Source organism: Meriones unguiculatus, chromosome 15 (genome assembly GCF_030254825.1).
Source record: "Meriones unguiculatus strain TT.TT164.6M chromosome 15, Bangor_MerUng_6.1, whole genome shotgun sequence".
Lineage (NCBI taxonomy): Eukaryota > Metazoa > Chordata > Mammalia > Rodentia > Muridae > Meriones > Meriones unguiculatus.
The window spans coordinates 5,670,871-5,689,047 of record NC_083362.1 but is presented as its reverse complement, the minus strand read 5'-3'; the positions used below and the strand labels follow the sequence as shown (position 1 = coordinate 5,689,047).

At 53.1% G+C, this 18,177-nt stretch overlaps 1 protein-coding gene across 1 annotated transcript in view; it reads right to left on the bottom strand.

Annotated features, from left to right (window-relative positions):
- Sdk1 (sidekick cell adhesion molecule 1) overlaps positions 1–18,177 on the bottom strand; it is an 898,365-nt gene that overhangs the window by 38,485 nt on the left and 841,703 nt on the right. Inside the window, exons 36-38 of the mRNA XM_060368045.1 lie at positions 9,961–10,076; positions 7,277–7,463; positions 4,604–4,741 (exon numbers count right to left, since the gene is read on the bottom strand). Coding sequence (XP_060224028.1) covers positions 4,604–4,741; positions 7,277–7,463; positions 9,961–10,076 — 441 coding nt within the window. The remainder of the gene's footprint in view (positions 1–4,603; positions 4,742–7,276; positions 7,464–9,960; positions 10,077–18,177) is intronic.

Here is an 18,177-nt window from a genome sequence, read left to right as displayed (position 1 = left end):
CTGGACCCCACCATCATACATGCTTGAGAGAGGCTGCAAAGATGGTGACACAGGCTGGCTGTCACTTCGGGGTCCTTTAGGATGTAAGGTTGCCCTGCGCTGGCTAGTTCCCTGGTTAGAAACACCTAGTTCTCTCTGTGGCCGACAACAACCCATTTAGGGACTTTGCCCATCTGATCCTGCCAGGAGGAAGAGCCAGCCCGGCTTTCGCTCCATCTCAAGTGTGTCAGAATTTTATTTATTTAGTCAATTTTAAAACCATGCCCTGTACTGCGAAGCCTCGGGGTGCGATCGCATAAAATTCTACAGTTTAAAACATATTTAAGAAACATAAAAATATTTCTGCCATGAAATCCGATTCTCCCAAACATCAGTGCTCAGATGGCTCAGCTCCCTGCAGCTCAGGGCTCTGGGTGGCCTGGGGCCTACAAGGCCGATTGCCTAGTCCTACAGTGCTGCTGGTGTGGGAACTGACATGTGTGGAGTTTCGGGAGCTCGTGCTCCCAGTAGTATCATACCCTGATGGCTGGTGCTCCCAGTGGTGTGGTACCATGCTGGGTGAGTGCTCCCAGTGTCCCAATGTCTCTGGTCTTCGCAGTGGTTGGTGACTCCCAGGGAAGCAATGCTCCAGTGTGGTGATAGTTCAAGTGGTGTTGTGCTCCCACTGATGTAGTGCTCCCTCTGGTGTTGTGCTCCCGCTGGTGTAGCACTCCAGTGAGGGACTCTTCCCAGTGGAGTGATTTCCCAGCCATGTGGTGCTCTGAGTGGGGGTAGTGCTCTAGTAAGCGGATCTTCCCAGTGGGGTACGGCTACTCGCAGTGGGATGATGATCTCAGTGAGGCGAAGCTCCCAGTGGGGTGGTGATCCTAGTGGGGCGGTACTCCCCATGAGGTAGTGCTCCTCCTCAAGGCTTCATCTTCTATCCAGCTGAATGCTTGCTTCCTCCATTCCTGACAGCAGCAGGCATGCATGAGAGCAGAGGGCAGAGAAGAGGAAAGACAAGCACTTCCTGTCTGCCACTCAGCCAAGAGCAGTTCTCTTGGAAGTTTGCAGTCCTAGTTCAGCAGGTGAAGAATCGGGGAAGCCGTGGCCCCAGATAATGCTAGGTGAGATCATTGTTCAGTTTCCTCAGCTGATGGTTTAAATTTCTTGTTTGAAGTACTAAAGGTGAAACCCAGACCTTACATATCTAGGCAGGTGCTCTACCACTGAGCCACACCCCAGCCCCTCACTGGGGGATTCTAGGTAGGAGCTCTACCACTGAGTCACACACCCCAGCCCCTACTGGGGGATTCTAGACAGGTGCTTTACCTCTGAGCCACACCCCAGGCCCTCACTGGGGAATTCTAGGCAGGGGCTCTACCACTGAGCCACACCCCAGCCCCTCACTGGGGGATTCTAGGCAGGGGCTCTACCACTGAGCCATACCCCAGCCTCTCCCTGCAGATTCTCTGCTTGCCTCATGATGGCTGGGCTTCAAAGGGCATTGTGGATCATGCCGCCACAGTTAGAGTAAGTTGCCGAGGGGCATGGGCGCAGGAGGCGTGAGTGGTGAGGCCTTGTCCACAAGGTCTTGTTCTCACTCTAGCAGTGCCACTCATGGGTCTTGTGGCTTAGCTGTTGCCTCCAAACAACTGTGGCTGGGCTGTGGCTCTGGCCACCGACATGCTGGCAGGCTGAGCCTGGGATCAACCACAACAGACACACAGCAGGAGGGAGGGATGCGCTGCATCTGTGAATGGTTCAAATCTAGGGCTCTAGAGGGAGGCCAGCCTGGGCTACACATTGGGCAAGGCTAGCCTGGGCTGTACAGAAAATCCTGACTCAGAATGAAAGCAAAGATCGGGGCGTCTGGATAACTTGTTGAATTGTGTGCTGAGGCCCTGGCTGTCCTTGACAGCCAATAAGGGGCCAGAAAGTCACCACCCTGTCCTCCTATCCCGGCACAGCACAGACACAGCCGACAGCAGGAACCTTTGTGAGGAAGGAGCCAGACGTCACAGCACACAGAGTGGCCGTGGCAGTGACAGAACATCTTGTCACTCGGAAAGAGGCGAAAAGGGGTGCAACTGAAGTGATTCCAGCAGCTGTCACTGGGAAGTGACGCGCACGCTTCGACTGCGCAGCCAGCCGTCTGTCTGGAATATGAAACGGTGAATCACCCAGCACTGTCTCCAGCGCTCACCCTTCCCACAGGCTGTCAGGAACACAAGCGCCCAGCCCTCTCCGGAGCAGCTCGGGTTCAAGCCACGCCCCTCCTGGTCAGCCTGGCAGGCCAGCGGGGGCGTGAACACACACACAGAGGAGGGCATGTGGGTGCGTGATCTGCAAAGGCACTCGCTGCCAGGCCTGGTGCCCTCAGTTCGGTCTCTGGGACCCACACGGTAGAAGGAGAGAACTGACTGCTGCAAGTTGTTCTCTGATTTTCACACACAAGCTGTGCCACGAGGCACCTTTTCGAGTGTATATGTGTGCACGCACACACACATACACGTTGAAAATTTAACTTTAAAAAGATGGGCTCTAAGCGCAGTGTCTTTGTGTGTGGGTCCGTGGTTTGGGGAGGCGAACATGTGTGCACACGTGTATTCATGTGTGTAAGTGTATAGGGAGTGTTGGGTAGCCTTTCTCTGGTGTTGCCCATCCCCCTTTTTGGTACAGCGCCTCCTACAGGTACTGAGGCTTTCTGAGCAGGCCTGGCTGTTGGCCAGTTCAGCATAGGGCTCTCACAAGGCCATGGGGGCAGGGAGGATGGACGGATGGCAGGTGAGGAGCACTGTGCAGGGTACACAGTAGGTGCTCAGTAAACGCTGCCCACCACTGAGATGACCCCCTGATGGGATCACATCTACCGGGAGGGAACGGGACAAAATACATTGTCATGACAGATGGACAGGAACCCCTATCCCTGGCAACAGGAGGAGTCCAGAGGCATGGGCCAGCTGGCTTCAGGGAGGGGCCAGGAAGCCAGAACTGTCTGGGGAGAGTACGGAGATGGAATCCCCAATGACTGCAAGTTCCCTGTGGCACAGACCCCACTAAGGAATGACAGCCTTGGAGTTAGCCAGGAGCAGCCCTGGGCTCCCAGGGAGTGTGCCTCAAGGTTGTTGGAGATTCAGGGTGCAGGACGGGGAGGAGTCAGTTGCTTGTTTGAGGACAAATGAGCTACTCAAGCTAGCTCTGATTACGAAGGGCACATGGGTCAATTAGAGCCCTGATTCTGACAGTCACTTCTCATTTGAATGTCTCCAGTTGGTTGCTGTCCTTGAAAAGATGCTTGTGGTGTGTGTGCGTGTGTGTGTGTGTGGGGGGGGGGGGTCTTTGGAAATTCTCCCATCACCTCTCTGCTGATCAAGCAATGACAATGGGCGTGTCTACTGGAAATCTGTTCTATGATCTTGAAGGCAGCTCTGTCACCTGCTCCTGGACAGATTGCTCACTCTGGAAAGAGTGCCACAAGCGGACCAGTCTCTGCTCCCCCCTTACCCTCTCCCCTCCAGTGCCATTTTGGATTCCCACCCACAGATCATCTTGTCTGCCGTGCATGAAGCTCATCGATCGGCCCAGGCACCCTCGGCTTTTCCTTTCTCTCATTTTCACAGCTCTGATTTGGGATGTGGCTTGGAATTGATGGCGCAAAAGCCCAGGGCCACAGTTTACGGTGAGCATTCTGTCTTTCGTAGAGTATCATAAAATACTGGCAAATCTGCTTGTCAAAGGCCTCGGAGATTCGATGCAAGAAAATCCAGAGTTTGGATGCCCCCTTTCGAATCGACCCTCCATTCCACGTGACTGCTTATTTCAAACAAGGACACTCTGAGTTTACATGGAGAGCCAGCATTCTCTGAGCGGCTGCTTGTGTGTCGTCTCCTCCCTGACACTAAACCCCTGAGTTTTACCAGATATCCGTGTGTACAACCAGGAGAGGAAAGATCTGAACCTGGGCCATCATGCAGAGACAGTGGGACCTGTCTCTAAGCGTGCAGTGGGGTGAGGAAGAGAGGCCACAGAGCCCTCGGTGGATGCGTGGATGAAAGACAGGAGCACAGACAGAGTGAAAATGACACCCGGAGGCGGGAGTGACAATAAGGTGTGTGACTAGGTAATTGAAGCCACATCCTTAATCTGCCACTTCCTGTCCCACGATACTGCCCCTTCCGAGCCCTGTAGGTGGAAAGCTAGTCAGAATAGACGCTGCCGTCTTCCCTCGGTTACCGTGGGGTCCCCAGCTCTGCTTTCCCAGGGCCATCTGCATTCCATCCTGTGACCCATCTTTTCATTCATGGGCGGGCACATTCTTGGGGAAGCAGCGACCTACTTTTTAACCCGTGGTGTTCAGACCACAGTGCCCATCGCTGGGCTCCAGAGCCTCTTGTTTTTTATCTGGAACCCCATTGGCTCAGCTAGTCGGCTGGCCAGAAGGGCCCAGGCCTGTCCCCACACCTGGAGGTTTTACATGGGGCCCGAGGGTTCCATCCAGGCCCTCATGCTTGCACTGCACGAACCAGCATCACCCCGGCTGCCTGGTCCCGCCATCCCAGCTTCTTGAGGGCTTTCCCTCTGCGGACCCTGGAGCAGCCCACCGTGGGCCCCCAGGCCTTACCTTGCACGGGTGCTAAGGGCTCATACACCACTCGGTAACCCTGAAGGATGCCGTTGGCCGCCGATGGCTCCCCCCAGGACACGTTGAGTGTGGTGGAGGTTATTTCTGAGAATGTCAAGAAGCTGGGGGGTCCAGGAGCTGGGAAAACAGAGCGCAGGGGTTCAGAGTGAAGACCAGCACCTTTACGGATCGCCCACCTACGGCCGAGCCTCCATACAGTACGCGCCTCGCTGTTAGGTGCTCTCCAACGGCGCAGAAGTGCAAATGGTGCAAAAGGGAAGTGAGACACCCTGAGCAGCTCTCTGCTTCTTGGGCTCAGCAAGAAGCGTCGCCCCCCCCCCCCAGAAGACCAGGGAGGGTGATGGAGCTTCGGGACGAAAGGACGAAGGACAGAATGAATAACAGATGATAAACAGAGCAGAAGATAAAAGGCCAGCAGCTCCGTCTCCAGAGGCTGCGGGAGGATGCTGTGTCCCGCGTCCTGCTTTTAGTGAAAGAGGAAGTGGTGGATGAGTTTCCTCTCCCTCCTTTCCTTTTCCCACACCCCCTCCTTCCTCTTCCCAACTCTCTCCTCCATTTTCATTCTCTTCTCCCCTTTTCCCATTTCCCTCTCTTCTCCTCTTCCTCTCCCTAACCTTTTCCTCTCCCAACTCACTTTCCTTCTCTCCTCCTTTCTTTTCCCCACGTTGACTTTCTCTACCCACATTGACTCTTTTCTCTTTTCTATACTTCACCTTTCCCTCCCTCCCTAGTTCCCCTCCCCATTTCACCTGTCTGTCCCTCTCCCCTCTCCCTTCCTTTCCAGCCCTCCTCTCCCAGGGCATGGTGATGGGGTGGGCAGTAGTGTGTGTGTATGTGGGGGGGTTGCCACCCTGATCCTGCTCATAATTCCATTGACACCCTAGGTTCATAGAGACCAGTGGGGCAGAGGCAGGAGAAAACCTGACCAACCCATCATGGCTCTGGCGGTACAGAAGCTCTGGGGTGCAGCCATGTGACACTCTCACTTGGACCGTGCAGGGGTGTGTGTATCAGGACCACCCTTACTGGATATCACAGCAGGCTCTGGTCTCCTCTTGGTGCCCACCTGCAACCATGTCTAACCTCCACTCACTGTACCTCAAGGCCCCTGATCTACCAGGGCCCAATGTCCAGCCATTGCTCTCTCCTCTACACATCTTTACAGCTCCAGTCCCCTAAGTGCAAAACAGAAGAACTGGGCTTCATCCTTGGATGATGGATGGACAGGCAGCAAGGAAACAGTTACCTAATGGGATATAACACCAGGAACCCTGACCAGGGGTCAGTTGTGTGGGTGCGTGTCTGTCTCCTGAACCCACAGAATGTTGTAGAGTGTTAGGCTCTGTGTTTTTGCCCAACAGGCTCTGAGGCCTCACTATTCTATCTTAGACTTTCTGTTTCTTTTCTTTTTTCTTTTCCTTTTTCTGAGACAAGATTTCTCTGTGTAGCCCTGACTGTCCTGTAACTTGCTCTGTAGACCAGGTTAGCCTTGAACTCAGAGATTCACCTTCCTCTGCCTCCCCAGTGCTGGGACTAAAAGCATGCTCCCCCACCACACCCAGCTGGCTTTCTGGTTCTTAACAGGGCCCTGGGCCAGGCTGCAGTTTTCTGGCCACACCTCTGCCCTTTGGGGTATAAGGAACTGAGCTGAGTGGTGGGGAAGCCTGCTGCAGATAGGGGTATCTGTGTGTGGATGGCCCTTAGCTGGGCATCCTTGTCCACACAGCCCATCTTGTGGTCCTCCACAAGCTCCCCTGTTTCGACTCTCAATCCCAGCAGGTGGCACTGTTTGGGAAGGCTGGAGAACCCTCAGGAGATGGAAGGAGCAAGTCACGGAGGTCGGGCCTTGAGGCCTTCGCCTGGCCCTACTTCCTGTTTACTCTGCTTCCTGACAGCCCATGAAAAGTGACCGGGGCCTCAGCTTCATGCTCCTGCCACCATTTGTTCCAGGGATGACAGAGTTTGTCCCTTGGACCCAGAAGCTGAAACATACCCTCTCTGTTGTCCTGAAGCTGCTTTTGTTGGGATATTTTATCACAGCAAGAGCAAACATAAATAAAACCTGTAAGGGTGGGGGGCAGGTGGTTGAGTGGCAGCTGAGCTAGTCCAGGCATGGTCTAAGGATCTTGACTGGGTGGGGTGGGGGAGGGCGTAGCCTGGGCCTGGAGCGGGGCTAGCCTGGGTCCAAACTTGGGCCCTGGCCTCCATGCACAAGGAATTCAGCTCCTAGAGACCTAGATACACTAGGACATCTGAGAGAAAACACCAGAAGGAAGAAGACACAAGGCCTTTCCTCCATCCAGGAAATTTGAAGGCTTACCAAAAAATACACTGCTCCAACTTAGCCAAGACAACCTTAGCACCACACAGGCCCTGGGGACCAGTGAGTCTCCCCCATACCCCTTCTCCAAATCCCAATGGTGTACACACTCTCTCTTTGCTTCCTTTTTTACTTTTCTTTCTTCTTCTTCTTTTTTTTCTTTTCTTTTTTTTTTTTTTTTGAGATAGGGTCTCCATGACGCCTAGCTAGATTCTGAGGTGCTAGGATGGGACCCAGGGCCTCGTGTAAGCCCTGTACCGAATGAGCTGGAGTGCTGGCTCTGGAGCAATACACTTGACGCTAATCCGGGGAGGCGAGGCAGGGCCACCTACCGGCTTGGTGTGTGCGCCCCTGGCACGGGCCACTCTTGGGCCCGTCTCCCGCAGCGTTGAAGGCTGAGATGCTAACCAGGTACTTTGTGTGGCTGGTGAGGTTCTTGATCTTCACCACAGGCTCAGGGAGGAAGAGGACCTTCATCTTCTCCGTCTCGTTGCGGCTGTCTGCCTCCCAGTAGTAAATCTGTGGGGCACAGCACAGGGGAGGGTTGGACTACACCAAAGCCAAGTGTGGGGAGAGCGGTCCTCTAGAGATCAGGCTCCTGTGGTGAATGCTATCCCGGGGCTCAGACCATGGGCCACAGTCGGTGATTCTGTCCTGTGGTCTAGACTTTGAGTGTCATCCATGGCTAGGCCGAGCCCCACAGTCTCACCCCACAGCTCCACGTTTGTTCAAAGCCAACATCTGATCATTCCATCAATGTGGCAAGAACACATTGGGAATGAAAATGTCAAAAATGACAGGAAGGGGACAGGGGACAATGTCTCAGTCAGTGTGTGGTGCACAAGCATGAAGACGTGAGTTCAATCCCCAGCATCCAATGTTTAAAAAAGAGCCATGGGGGGGTGCATGCTCCTAATCCCAGCTTGGAGAGGTGGAGACAGGCAGATCCCTGGGGCTCAGCCTAACTCACAGGCCAGCAAGACAGCTTGTCTCAAAATACAAGGTAGGGGGCTGGAGAGATGGCAACTAACAGACCTTCCCGAGAGGATCCGAGCCAGATCCCAGCACCCGTATCTGGCAGCTCACAACTGCTCCCGGAGTTCTGATGACCTCTTCTGGCCCCCATGGGCATCTGCACTCATATGTATATACCCTGACACAATTTAAGAATAAACTTTTTGAAAGGTGGAGGGAACCTGAGAAACAATGCTGGCCTCCCAACACACACACACACACACACACACACACACACACACACACACACACAGAGTCCTAAGCTGGGACTGTAGCGAGAGCATCTCCTGTAGGTACCGTTTCTTCTCATCTAGCTTCCATATGCACACAGGTAGATCTGAGGGCCAAGCTCAGAGCACTTCCCTGAACAGCTGTCTGGCAAGCACCGTCCCCAGCCTGTGCCAGCTGGGCCGCCCAAAGACAACACTGGCTGGAAGATCCCCCTTGGCTCTGTGTACGTGAGCCTGTGCCAGGCCACAAGAGCAGCGTGCCCTCTATGAGAGCAGGGCAGACGCTGCAGGAGGAAGGCGGGCATCCGGCCTCATGGGTCATACCTGTGCGGGAGCCTGCCTGGCACTGAGCTTGCTGCTTTCCACCCGCAAGCCCCGGCTGCTCGCCTGATGGCATGGCTGACCGTGGAAAAGCCTCTGCTCAGACAGGCCGTGCTAACTCGTGATCGATCTCCAAGTTCAATGTCTTTAGCATTAGGGAAATGAGAAAACATATCTTTGGATGTGCATAAATAGTGCCTAGCCTCGGAGCTCACAGGACTCTCGGTGACCTCACCCGTCTTTGTCAGAGCTCTGCCGGCAGGGAGGTATCCATTTTCATAACACACCTACCAAGATCATTTGAAAATGGACATTTAATTGGGCCAATATTCGTCAGGGCAGCATGGCTCTGAGATTAGGATAACTGATCAAGTAGGGCTCATGGAGGCCAGACAAGGAAATTACTTCTGGAAGAATGGAGATGCCGATGGGCTGTCTCCTCCAGGGAGGTTTTGGTGACGCTCAGAGCTCCTCAGTGCCATTAGCAGGGCGGGTGCAGGGAGGAGGGCAGTGGGGAGAAGCCGCCCAGCGAGACTTCTTTCTCCTGATGCTGGCTGGCAGGGTGAGCAGCCTTTCCCCCTCCCATCTCTTGGTCACCTGGCGAACGGGGATTCAATGGCTTTGCAGTGAGGAGGTCTCTAAGGGAGGTTCCCAGAAATCACACCATGCGGGGACTTGTTACAAGTGCAGTTCCCAGAACTCAGGACATGGCTCAGCCGTGCAGCTCTGAAGACCTGAGTGCCAAGCCAGACCCATGTTAAAACCAACCAACCAACCAACCAACCAACCAACCAACCAACCAACAAACCAACCAACCAACCAACCAACAATAAGCCAGGCCCAGTAGTGCCTGCTTATAACTCCAGTGCTGGGGAGACAGAGACAGGGGATCCCCAGGGCCTGTTCCTCAGTCAGCCTAATCAAACAAGTGAGTTCCCAGCCAAGGAGAAACCTTGTGTCTGCCCTACCCCTACCTCTCGAAAAGGAAAAAAAAAATGTTGACTGCTTGAGGACTGAAGAACAGAATAGTCAAGGGACCTTCTGGCCCACCTCATATACACACCACATACACTCACACAAGACACACACACACACACACACACACACACACACACACACACACACACAGGTTCTCTGGCTCTACCCCCACCTATGGATCAGCAAATGTCTGTGGTATGGACACAGGAAGAGGTCCTTGGTGGCCCTGGGAACCTTTGGAGGAGCGAAGCATGCTTCGTGGTGGGCATCCAGGAGCCACGTGGGAAGCTGCTTTTATCCCAGGCATTGCTCCCAGCAGACCTGTTCCTGGCACTCGGGGCCTGCCTGGATGGTGTGCATCTGCTGCCCAGGACACAGCAGCTCTGCAGTGCAGCCAGTACGTAGCCAAAGCCCCCAGGCCCTGGGCACATGGCAAGCTGGAGGAGAGAGCCCAACCATGCGTGAGAACTTGCCTTGTAGCCCTGGATGTTCCCATTCTGGCTCTCTGGGGGTGGCGGGTCCCATGTGACCTCCAGCTGGCTGGCTGTGAGTGGGGTCACCTGAACGTTCTGCGGGGCCATCGCAGGAGCTGAGGATAGAGAGAAACAGGAGAGTCACTGGGACGGCCTCCCGGAAGCTGGCTGAGACCGACCCATGTCTCCGGGGCCCACGCAGGACGTGAATCTGTGATGGACAGCATGGAAAACTGTGTCCTGGACACTGCCCAGGCTTGGGAGGTGTAAGCACATCCCAAGCGTGAGGCTCTGTGTCCCATGCAGTCTTAGCCCTTTTATGCCAAGGAAGGATACAAGCCCGGACAAACCTTCCTATAAACACACAACACAGACTTCAGAGACAAACAGCACCGACTCTGCTGAGATACAGTCAGCAAGAGTGTTAAAAGACAAACGCTATCTGGATACCCTCGTGGCATGGGCTGGGAGTTTAGACAGTGAGGAAAGAGTGAGACATGGAGACCAACTGGGTGTCCCAGAAGCACGTGGGGTGTGGCAGAGCCCCGTGAGGCTTTGTGGGCGAGGGGGCCACAGGTACAAGACATCCCTGACTACGTGTGAGACACTATGCTTGCAGTGAAGAAACGGAATATAACGGCGCTGCCTTGTTCGTGCACCTCTCTTATGATGCCTGCTTCCAGAAAACTACCCAGAGACACAGCTGCCTGTCCCTCGGTGTCTGGGAACGTGGCTGAAGGCAGCGCAGAGGCAAACCTTGAGAGCAAGTTTGGAACATGAGGCTGTTCCTATCCCTCTCCCCTTCCATCAGAGTGCTTCCTGGGGTGGCCTGTCCTGTCACTACCACAATATACAAGCAAAAGAGGAGGTGGCCGGAGGCAGCAGCCTGCCATTGTACCCCCCACAGCCATCAGGGAATGAGGAGCAGTGCAGAGAGGAAGGGAGACAGCTTTATTCTCTCCCCGGAGCTGCCTCGGGTTGTGAGTCCCATGTGGGAACTCACCCGTGCGGGCTGTCCACTGCCTCTCCGGAGACAGTCCTGTCTCCCGCTGAGTGCTCCTTGTAGAAGCACTAGTCCCTGCTTGAATCCAAGAGTTGTGTGGAGCTGTCTTAAAGGCCTAGCCCGTGAGAGGCAGAGGCTAGCCCAGCCTCACCTCATCTCCTGCAGGCTCAGTCTGTGGGCCCAAGAGCACTCTCTGCCCTCTCTCACCCGCTGTGTGTGCTCACCTGTGCATGCGTGTCCATGGTCTGCATATGCTCACGTGTGTGCACATGTATATACAGGCTTGTGTATGTATGTATGTATGTATGTAGCAGGTGTGTGTTAAGGCCAGAGTTCAATGTTGGTCTCTTCACTGATCACTCTCCACATCAGTGTGTGCGCGTGGGCGCTGCGAGGACCTTAGCAGCTAAGCCTTCTCCCGGCCCCTGCTGGCTGCTTTCTGCTTTGAGCCTGCATAGAGGCCATCAACGGAGGCCACAGAACCATCGCTGCCCAAGAAGAGTTTCCTGGCACGGGGCTCCTCGGGAGAGATCAGGCGACCTCGTGAGCAGTAGGTCACCCCTTGCTTGCAGCCCCTCTGCCTCCTGCTCCCTCCCCCCACCCATGCAGAATAAAATAGTAATTAACACCCGCTCAGCCTGACATGACTATTTATTTTGCTCTAACTGTGTGCTTCTGTGTTATCGCTGCCCACCCTGCCGCTAATGGAAATGTTAATAGCCCACACCAGGTTGTTGTGACAGATGCTGGGCCTCATTATCAGAAATTCTTATTTACCGCTCCATTAAACAACAGAATCACACAAAAAAACAATTCAATCAAAAACTAACTGGAGGAATTTTAACAGCCGCATTAATAATCCAAAACATAAATAAAGTTAATGTCTTCTGCATGTTTGCCGTCGGCAACTCGATCACGAAATTACTGTTGTACAATTAAAATCATGAAAGGCGGAATTGAGCACGGCCGTTACCGTGGTAGGCCGGTGCACAGATCCGGCCTCGGCACCCAAGGTTGGCTTTCCGAAGACTTGGCGGCAAGCAAAGCCAGGGCAGCCCTGGCCATGGGGGTCCTTCTGGAGCAGGGGGAGATCGCCAGCACTCAGGGTGTCTGGCGTCTCTGGGTGGAGAGACGTTGGAAGAAACTCCCTGATGAGCCACGCTGCGTCAGCTGACCCGCAGCCTGGTGCCTTACGCCCCAAAGATACCTCAGGCGACTGGTTGGTACAAGCAGGGAGGCCATGGATGAAAACATGGTACAGTCTCAGATGCAACACTTTTTTTATTTTTTATTTTTTTTATTTATTTTTTGCTCCAGAGTGCTTCCAGCTCCCCTGGAGAATTTAGCCTGCTGTCCTCCATGCAGAATGTAAGCCTCACCCAAGGACAGGGTGTGCAGCTGGGGAGCTGACAGGTCGGCAGGCCAGCCTTTGTCTGACTGTTCTCCAGTCTTGACGTTCGTGGTATAAGATACACACAAGCATTAGCGCATGTGTGTGTGTGTGTGTGTGTGTGTGCGTGCGCCAGAGGTCATGGCTCTTTGTCAGTTTCTCTCCATCTTATATTTTGAGACTGGGTCTCTGGGATGGTTTGAAGGAAAATGGCTCTCATGGGCTCCCAGGGAGTGGTGCTGTTAGAGGTATGGCCTTGCTAGAGCAGGCAGGGGAAGCTTTATTGGAACAAGTGTGTCACTGGGGGCGGGCTCTGAGGTCTATGATGCTCAAGCCAGGCCAGTGGCTCGCGCTCTCTTTCTGCTGTCTGCCAATCCAGATGTAGGACTCTTAGCTTCCTCTCCAGCACCATGTCTGCCTCATGAAGCCCTGCCTCCCTCCAGGACAATGACGGACTAAACCTCTGAAACTGTAAGCCAGCCCCAATTAAACGTTTCCTTTCATAAGAGTTGCTGTGGTCATGCTGTACACTCACAACAGCAGAAACCCTGAGACAGTTTCTCGCTGAACCAGGGGCTCACTGGCTTGCACATGTAAACACACTCACATTCATAGCCATTCATGTACAGTAGCTATCCTCAGCTCATTTCATCTTGTTTGCTGGTGAATGAATCGTGCTGGGCTGTAGCCCTTGACTCCACGTTTTGGTGGACCTAGGGTGAGCCTGCACCATGACGGGCCCCACCCTGCAGCCATGATGGACCTAAGAACCTCAGAGCTTAAGAATCTCTTCATAGCAAACACGAGGGACCTGCAGGCTGGGTAAGGAAGGAGGAGGATGGTGATGTTATAGTCTGCTTTCTGTTGCCGTGATAAGCACCATGACCAAAAGTGACTGGGGGAGGAAAGGGTTCATGTCATCTTACAGCTTACAGTCCATCACCGAGGGAAGCTGAGGTGGGAGCCGAAGAAGAGATCATGGAGGAACATTTGCTAACTAGCTCTTGTTCAAATAGCTTTCTTACACAATGGAGGACCCTCCAGCCTGGGGTGGTACTGCAATTAGCAATCAGGGAGACACCCCACAGACATGCCCGTGGGACAGTCTGATGGAGGCGATTCTTCAGTGGAGGCTCCGTTGTCTCAGGATTAATTTGTGGCACATGTCAACAGAAGCTAACCAGTGCAGTTGGCTTCACTCAGTCTTTGGCAAGCCAGTGGAGTCCTTTCTGAATGAAGGAACCTCTCAGAGCCCTGAACTTAATCCTGTAGTGAGGGGGATATCCATCGCTCAGTTCTGAGAGCTCTTGTTCAAAAATCTGTGTGTGGGCAGGTCGTGAACACCTATGATGGTGAGCAGGGATTATCAACTCAACAGGATGGACAGCAATACAAGAGACAACCCTCTGGGCCTGTCTGTGAGGGGTTACCTAAATTCACTTAGTTGAGGAGGGAAGCCCCAACCAATGCAGTCCACGGCTAAGATCCTGGGCTGCATAAAAAAGAGCCCCAGCATCCATTTCCCTCTGCTTCCTGACTGTGGAAGCCATGGGATCAGCTGCCTCACGCTCCTGCCGCCATGCCTTCCCACCGTGATGGACCATGAGCTCTCAGACTGCGAGCCAAATAAAGCTCGCTCCCTTTGGTTGCTCTTGTCAGGAATTTTGGAGAAAAGTCACACACATGGTTTCTAAGGGAAGACTCACACGAGTCACCCACTGCCTCTAGGCTACTCAGACACCCACGATGGCCAGGGGCACCCTAGGTCATTCTGGACATCCACTGTTGATAGGCCCATCATAGGCTATAATCAGGCATCAACTGTTGCCAGGGCGATCCTCGGCAACACCGAGGATTCCTGCTGCTCCTAACTTGCTCCTAGTCACACACGGGGACTCACTTTGGCTGAAGTGACTGTAGCAGGCCACACTGGGTTGCCAAGTTTGGCTTTGTCATCAGCGATTTAATAATAATCTGAAAGTAATTTGAGGGGCTAGAGGTAGGACCCAGCAGTATATTTCCCCAAAGTCATCTAGAGCGGCAGGTTCTTCTTTCTTTCCTTTTCTTTCTTTCTTCTTTCTTTCTTTCTTTCTTTCTTTCTTTCTTTCTTTCTTTCTTTCTTTCTTTCTTCTTTCTTTCTTTCTTTCCTTCCTTCCTTCTTTCTCTCTCTCTCTCTCTCTCTCTCTCTCTCTCTCTCTCTCTCTCTTCTCTTTCTTTCTTCCTTCCTCTTTTTTGTAGCACAGCCTGACTTAAGCCCCTGACCCTGCTGTCCCGGCCTCCAGAGTGCAGGCATTAGAGACAGGAGCCACTAGAGCTGTCCCCTATAGACACTTCAGGGTTCAAAGTCAGCTCTGAGCCCCTATCCTGAAGACAAGGCCAGCCTTTGATCCCACCATAATGACTTATATTTTCTCGTTCTGGCTCTTGGGCTTAGGCCCCTCCCTGTTCAATAGCTGACACCGCCCATTATGTAAGATAAACAAAGTTGAAAGCCATTTACCAGCTGCTCTGCCTAAGCTGAGGTGGTTTTTGTTTGTTTGTTTTTAAACTCCTTCCACCTGTATTATGAGTCTCCCATCACAGCGAGACCCAGGTCTTGACAGATCGTGATTACGTGATATAGAATGCCATGCAAGGCCGTTTCCTGGCTCCTCATGAGACTCATGCCACTGAAGAAGTGTCTTCTTCTCACTGGACAGTTTGGAGGTCCAGATAGATTGTGTCACCTGCCCTAGAACGATCTAGATTTCAACTCTGATCTGTTTGACTCTCAAACTCAAGCCCTGTCCCTGCTGAGGAGGTGGAGACTTCTGGAAGGGCCAGGTTGTGTTTTGAGCTGTGAGAGCTGTGAACCTTGAAGCAGCTAGTCAGCATTGACTGCTCTAGCAAAAATAATTCCAGTTCAGACTTCGTAAGCCAGCGGTTCTCAACCCGTGAGTCAGAACCCCTTTGGGGTCAAATGACCCTGTCAGAGGGGTCAGTTAAGACCACCGGGAAACTGTTATTTACTTCACAGTTCATAACAGTAGCAAAACCACAGTCATGGAGTAACAACAAAAATAATTTTATGGTTGGGCTGTCTGCAGACACACTGGCCCCAGAGTCCTGACAGTGACTTGCTTCCCTCTGAGGTCAGAGTCACCTGTACATGCTGGGGACTGATGTTCCCTGTCTGTGGGGACAGGGGGCTCTCAGGGGACACCAATCCCTATTCCTGATACAAGACCTTGTCCTGTCTTTATACAGCCGTGCACACAGCACGGGCAGACTGGCTGGCCACTGGGACACCTGCGGTACCTATGATGTCACTACGGTGTGCAGGGTCACCCGGGCAACCTGAGCCCGACAGGGTAGCGAGGCCCTGGGAAGTGTGGCAACTGTGTTAATTACCCCTGCGTGGCCGCCACTCTCTTCATTATGAGCACACATTTTAACTAGCACAGCTCTGAAGCCTGTTAATTTCCTTTAATGGGCTTCAGGACTGGCTGAATGTATCACTAGAGGGAGCCGAAACAGCTAGAAGTGTGGCTCTCCCTCTCTCTCTAACCAGGAGTAATTAAAAACCTGTAGGATTCGAGGAAAGGTAAAACCACATCCTACAGTAAGGGTTTTTTTTGTTGTCATTTAGGGCAGTGTGTAGCCCAGGCTGGCCTCAAATGTGCTATGTAGCTAAGGATGACTGCCAGCTCCTGATCCTCCTGCCTCCACCTCCTGGATGCTGGGAGTACAGGCAGACGCCATCACACCCAGCTTAGAGTGGTGAAGAGCGGTTGCTGCCTTTGCAGAGGACCCGAGTTCTGTTCCAACATCCGCACCAGCTGCCTCACAATTGCCTGCAACTCCAGCTCCAAGGTATCTGGTGCCCTCTTCTGGCCTCCAGAAGCACTGCACTCATGTGCGCAAATCCACACACCAACGCAGGGACACAGAATTAAAAACTAATAAATAAAAATAACAATGGGCTGGCGGGTGAAATGGCTTAGCAGGTAAAGGCTGTGGCTGCCAAGCCTGGCCACCCAACAGCAGGTAAAGGCTCTGGCTGCCAAGCCTGGCCACCCGAATTTGGGACCCACATGGCGGAAGGAGGGAATGGACTCCTGCAAGTTGTCCTCTGCCTCCACAGGCACACTGGACCATACGTGCACCCTCCACGCACAAGATAAAACCTCGAAACCCTTTGAAAGCCACAGCCTCGAAGTGATGGCAGAGCCACAGTTTGGAGGGACTTTGCTGTCTTCCACAGCACTGTGCACTTCAAAAGCCACAGAACCACACTGGGCCTGGGTGCCTGGGCGCCTGCTCGCACCAAGCGTGCGTCCATCTCTGCTCTTCTGGGGAAATCCGTGGAGCCAAAGACCAAAGTTCTGGGCCTTCAGCCGCTAGTGGGCATGTAATATTAAGACCCCACTGAGTGGATGAGGGCGAGTCCTAGCTCCTTTCCAGAGAACTTAAAAGGCTGTTCATTGTACGCACACGTGTGTGCATGCATGCATGAGTGTATGTGTGTGTGTGTATATGTGTGTGATGTGTAGGCCAAGGTCAATCCAAGGTCAACCCTTAGTGTTGTTCCTCAGGCATTGTCCATATTGTTTTTTGAGCCAGGGTCTCTCCCTGGCCTAGAACTTGCCAAGTAAGCTAGGCTGGGCTGGCCACAGAGCCTTAAGAATCTGCCTGTCTCTGTCTCTGGGATTAGAGCACATGCCACAGTGTCATTCTCTCTCTCTCTCTCTCTCTCTCTCTCTCTCTCTCTCTCTCTCTCTCTGTGTGTGTGTGTGTGTGTGTGTGTGTTCTGGGAATGAGATGCAGGTCCTTATCCATGCTCCTGGCAAGCTCTTTAACCACCAAGCCATTTCCCCAGCCCCTGCTTTTGACGCTAGAGCCTTGGCTATTCTAAGCATGCGCTCCACTGAGTTATGCTCCTGGTGGCTCTTTTTGCAGGACTAAAATTGACTGCATGTCAGCAAGAGTATGAGCCGCTGCCTCACACCGTGAGTGGCCATGAGCAGGGCAGGGACATGTCGCCACAGCCTCTTCGTAATAACTGCAGGAAAACCTGTTGGCAGCCACTGTATAAGCCGTCTGTATGGAGAACACTGCCAGCCCCACCACAGGAGGTGGACAGACTCCAGCCAATTCCTGAGTCGGAAATAGAGACAGGAGGAGAGCATCAGCGGTCCCTAAATCACTTTGTCAGTTAATTCACTTCCTGTCAAAATCCCAGAATTTGTATGTTTTTTTTTTCACTTGCCAAAGTGACTGTCAGACTTATAAAATGGCTTTGAAGATGTAAAAACCAAGCGCATTACCAGAGTTGCTAAGTATGAGCCATATGTGACAATGGGGCGCAAAGGAACCAGGCAGCTGGCAGAGACCATGGAAAGCTTGCCACAGGCTGGTCCATGAGTAAGAAGAACTCAGTCTCGAGAGTTCCTGCTGATGGAGAGAACCTGCTGGTGGGTGGGTGGTGCCAGGGGAGGACGTCAGGGTAGCAGACCCATCTGAACCCATCTAAAGAAGCTCATTTTCTACCCTGCAGCAAACTCCACTACAGACTTTAACGATGCAGAGTGCATACGGGCGGCCGTGGGTTCTGTCCCTGCTTGGCATGACCCAGGTGCAGAGGCTCACACCTATGATCCCAGCAGTTAAGGTAGAGGCAAAGGGATGTGGAGTTCAAGGTCATCCATCCTCAGGTACAGAGTGAGTTCCAGGCCGGCCTGGGCTGTCTGATGGTGTCTCAAATAACTAAACAGGTGTTTTCCCTATAATGGAATCGAGCTCATGCGAGCATCACGGACTCTTCCATCCAAGTCTTGTTTGGAGC